The sequence below is a fragment of the Entamoeba dispar genome, genomic scaffold (assembly GCF_000209125.1).
Source record: "Entamoeba dispar SAW760 scf_1105229461653 genomic scaffold, whole genome shotgun sequence".
Lineage (NCBI taxonomy): Eukaryota > Evosea > Mastigamoebida > Endamoebidae > Entamoeba > Entamoeba dispar.
In genome coordinates this window covers 1-4,036 of record NW_001854800.1, presented here as the reverse complement: position 1 = coordinate 4,036, position 4,036 = coordinate 1, and the positions used below count along the sequence as shown (strand labels likewise).

General features: G+C 26.1%; 3 protein-coding genes across 3 annotated transcripts, besides 3 other annotated features; 1 reads left to right on the top strand and 2 right to left on the bottom strand.

Moving 5' to 3' along the window:
- Window positions 1–8: 8 nt before the first annotated feature.
- Window positions 9–566, top strand: EDI_239910 (uncharacterized protein; the record flags this gene model as incomplete). The annotated part of the gene is made up of 1 exon (XM_001738707.1): window positions 9–566. The coding sequence occupies one exon, from the start codon at window positions 9–11 to the stop codon at window positions 564–566; it is 558 nt and encodes a 185-aa protein (XP_001738759.1).
- Window positions 567–657: 91 nt separating this feature from the next.
- Window positions 658–683: a sequence feature (AT_rich).
- Window positions 677–3,408, bottom strand: EDI_239900 (uncharacterized protein; the record flags this gene model as incomplete). The annotated part of the gene is made up of 2 exons (XM_001738706.1): window positions 677–2,434; window positions 2,488–3,408. The coding sequence occupies 2 exons, from the start codon at window positions 3,406–3,408 to the stop codon at window positions 677–679; spliced, it is 2,679 nt and encodes an 892-aa protein (XP_001738758.1).
- Window positions 2,436–2,464: a sequence feature (AT_rich).
- Window positions 3,409–3,442: 34 nt separating the features above from the next.
- Window positions 3,443–3,498: a sequence feature (AT_rich).
- Window positions 3,499–3,550: 52 nt separating this feature from the next.
- EDI_239890 (uncharacterized protein) lies at window positions 3,551–3,865 on the bottom strand (the record flags this gene model as incomplete). Its single annotated transcript, XM_001738705.1, has 1 exon — window positions 3,551–3,865. One exon carries the CDS (start codon window positions 3,863–3,865, stop codon window positions 3,551–3,553), a length of 315 nt encoding a protein of 104 aa, XP_001738757.1.
- Between the last annotated feature and the right edge of the window lie 171 nt (window positions 3,866–4,036).

The following is a 4,036-nucleotide window of genomic DNA, read 5'->3' as shown; positions in this document are numbered from 1 at the left end:
AAAATTCAATGCTTCAGAGTGAAAGAATCTGTTTTATTGCAACAATTTCTAGTAGTATTTCTAATGCAGTAGAAACATGGGGAACTTTAAATTTTGCAAGAAACACTAAGAACATTAAAATGAAAATTCGTCCAATAGAGTTGGAATTATCTGTTGATCAACTGAAAATAGAAAATGAAAAATTAAAGTTAGAGAATGAAGCATTGAAAACAGAAAGAGATAACCTTAAACGAAAGGTTCTTCCAGATTCAGAGAATTTTGAATATAAACGAATGCAAGCTGATGTTAAAGCTTACAAAGAGTTAATTCGAAACAATCCATCTGTGGCTGCTCTTCAAGGAGAGAAAACAGTATTAGAAGAAAGGCTAAGGGAGGCAAAAGAAAGAATTGATGAGTTAATAAGAAGTAATGAAAATTTAATACGTTTAAAAGAACAACTAGAATTAATAAATCAGAATTATCTAGAACAACTGAACGAAAAAGAAGCAGAGGTAGTTGATTTAGAAGAAGTTGCTAGAAGTGTTCAAAATCGTTTAAGTACTTCATACTTTGATTTAAAAAAATGAGTTCTAAAGAAGAATTTTAATTATTTAATCGATTGTGTTTGAATAAATGATTTTGGTTTTAATAAATCAAAAAAAAGTAGAAATAAAAGGGATATATTAAATTAATAAATTTATTTTGTTAAAGTTTGCTTCAAACAGAAAGGACAAATTAATTTTCCTTTGTTATTGTTTGTTTTAAAATGATGGTAAAGGTTAGTTAATTCTTTTACTATTTTATTTGTTGAATGCTTTAGTTGAAACTCTTTAATTATTTCTTCTAAAGTTTCTAAGTCAAAAGAATGTTGCTTAGGACACCACACAATAAAGTGTTCATGTTCTCCTAATAGTTTAACAGTTGTTTGAACGGAAAAATCTATAGATTTATTTAGTGAAGATAAAAGTTGTAATTGAAGTACTTTGCTATCTTCAAGAATAGTATTTTTATTTCTATATTTGATTTGCTCAAACTTTGAAAGAAGCGATGGTTCTATTTTATATAGTAGTGGTTCATACACTGGATCAATTGGTTCTTTGAAAGTAACATCTAAAAAGTGTTTTACTACAAAAGAAGAGTTTACTTTAAACTGATCTTTTAGAATTTGGTTGAACACTTTAGGGTTAATATCTAATTCTACAGACAAACAAAGGAATTTGTCAAAAAGATCAATTTGGTATTCTTTATTTTCTAGTTTTAATGAAAGTTTCATAACTAATTGAAGAACCTCCTCTTTACTTGGCAACACTTCCATGTGTTTTAGAAGAAGTTCAATTGCTAATTGATGTTGTTTATACATCACTAAACAAACAGCACATGCAAAGTAATATTCTTTAAGAATTAAGTATTCGTAAACTTCACTGAAATTTGCTTTTGTTTTATTAAACAAAGAATCAAAAAATGAATAACATTTATCGTAATCACTATTTAAACAGGTAATATTTTGTTTAATGATTATAATACTTCTAATACTTTTTAATATATCTTCTATTCCATCATTTCCAAGACAAATACAATTATACATCATTCCTGGTTCAACTATTTGAAGACAGTCAGATAAATCATCTTCATTTAATGAATCAATAATATTTCTTAACGAAGTAACAAGAATAAATTTAGGTTCTTTTTGTAATGCTTTTTTTAATAATTGAAATTGGTCATGAAAAGAAAGTGAAGTTAATAGTTGTGGTGTTGAACAAATTGGAATAGAAATTTTAGCATCCCTTTGTATTGCTTCATTAATCCAATCAAATGTAGGTTTTATTAATAAAGAATGAATGTAAGTACAATATAATTCAACTGCATATCTATCACTTTTTTTCAGAATATATGAAATATATCTTTTATCTTTATATAATTTAGTAACTGCTTGTTTAAAATTAATGTGTTGGTTATTTAAAATATATTCAATGAAATTAGTATCTATATATTCATTAAATTTATATGCTTTTGCAATGAATATATTTAATAAATCACTTGAAATGTTTGGGTTATCATCTGCCAGTGAAAGAAGAATATTTGTTAATTTATCCCAATACTCTAAAGTTGCATTTTCTTTAACTAATCTAATGAATAGATTTTTATATAATTTTGGATAGTATTCAATTAAACGATATGCTTTTTCAATAGGAAGCTTGTTTGATAAATAGATGAAGAATGACGTTGGAATAGAAAATGATTTGATTATTGGAATTAAATCTTTCCATCCTTCAACTGGGCGTTCCAAAAATTCTGTTTCTAAAATTTCATTAAGAGACATCATTGGGTCAATTCTATAAACAGAATATTTTGTACAAATAAATATTCCATCTAAATATTTTAATGCTTCTGAACCATTGTATTTAATATGACTTGATATAGATTTATTTGGATAAATTCCAATAACGTATTCATTCTATAAATTATTAAATAAAATATTTTATTACATGACAATAAAGATAAACAAACAGGTATTTCAATAGTTTGAATAAGTAATGGATTATGTGAAATAAATGAATAAGTTGAATAAATTTCTACATTTAATACTTTACATTTACTAATAACTTTCATCACTAATAAAATAATTGTTTCATTTGTATGGAATATACCAACGATATTATTTTTAATACCTCTAAGGTCAAAAGTATATGAGTGAACATAACGGTCTGTGTCAACTGTAAAAGTATCAATTTCATTATTTTCTTTAGAATAACAAATAATTTCATTTTCATTCATTGAAACTAAATCAAACACTCCAATTGCCACTGGAATAAAAGTTGAATTTACTTCAAAAATACTTTTATTTTGTTTTTGGAGTAATAACAAAGTAATTTCTTGTTGTTTATCATGTTCAGAAATGATTATTAATTGATACCCAATTGTAGTTTTGACTACTTTTAATGAAAAAATTCTTGAAGCTACAATTCTAATTGTTTTAATTACACCTCCCTCTTTTAAATCAACAAATGATATAAACCCAGTTGTTTGTCCAACAATTATATATTCTCCATATATTGAATTCCAGTAAGTCATACATGAAACGTCATTAATTGGTGGCCTAATTTGTAGTACTTTATCTTCATTAATAATTCGGCTCTCGTCAAATAAAAATAATGGGTTATTATCACTAGTAACAGTAAGGTGTAGTGTCTTGAATGAACCAAACTGCCTTGATATATTTAAATTTCCATTATCTTCATTTTCATTAGTTAGTTCATAAAATGTGGTATTTCGTGTTTGTGTTCTTTCTAAAAATGTTCTATGAAATGAATTAAAATAACTCTCTAATATATCGCTTTTCATAGCTGTAGAGTGAATCAGTTGTAATGAGAAAAATGGGATTTGAATACCATTCATATTTGTCCCAGTTTGTAAAGAATTAAAGTTCATTAAATTCTACAAATTTCTTTTCCTTCCACAATACTTTTTATTATTTTATATTATAAATTTATTATTATTTTTAACAAATTTCTATATTATCTTTCTTAACAATTAAAAAACAACAACAATAACCGTTTTGAATTAAATTGTTTTAAATGCCACAAACTCCAATCTTCTTGCAAGCAGATGCAACTCTAAATTTGACTGGATCAAATACTTTAACAGCAACTTCAGTTAATCTCATAGCAACATCAATACATCGGGCTTGGTTTTCTGGTAATTCTTTATTGCATCTATGATGAAGTCTTTCTAAAATTATACGATCTTCTTCTCTATTTCTCAATGAAACTTTGAGTATTCTTCCAAGACTATGACAATATCTGCAATTAATAATTCCTCCAGTACAAACAACTTTTGGTTTGACTGCTTCTTGTAAGAATTTACGTGTTCTAATAGCTTCTTTCATTCTATGTGCATCTTCAAGACTTCTTTTTTCTAAACTCTCTAACTCTTTATCTAATCTATTTAACTTTCTTTCAGCTCTTTGTTGTTTGTGTGGAATCAACTCATATAAAGCAGCACGTAATGTTTCTGGTCTTTTAGCAATTAATTCACCCTTTCTCTTCTTGTCTGATTC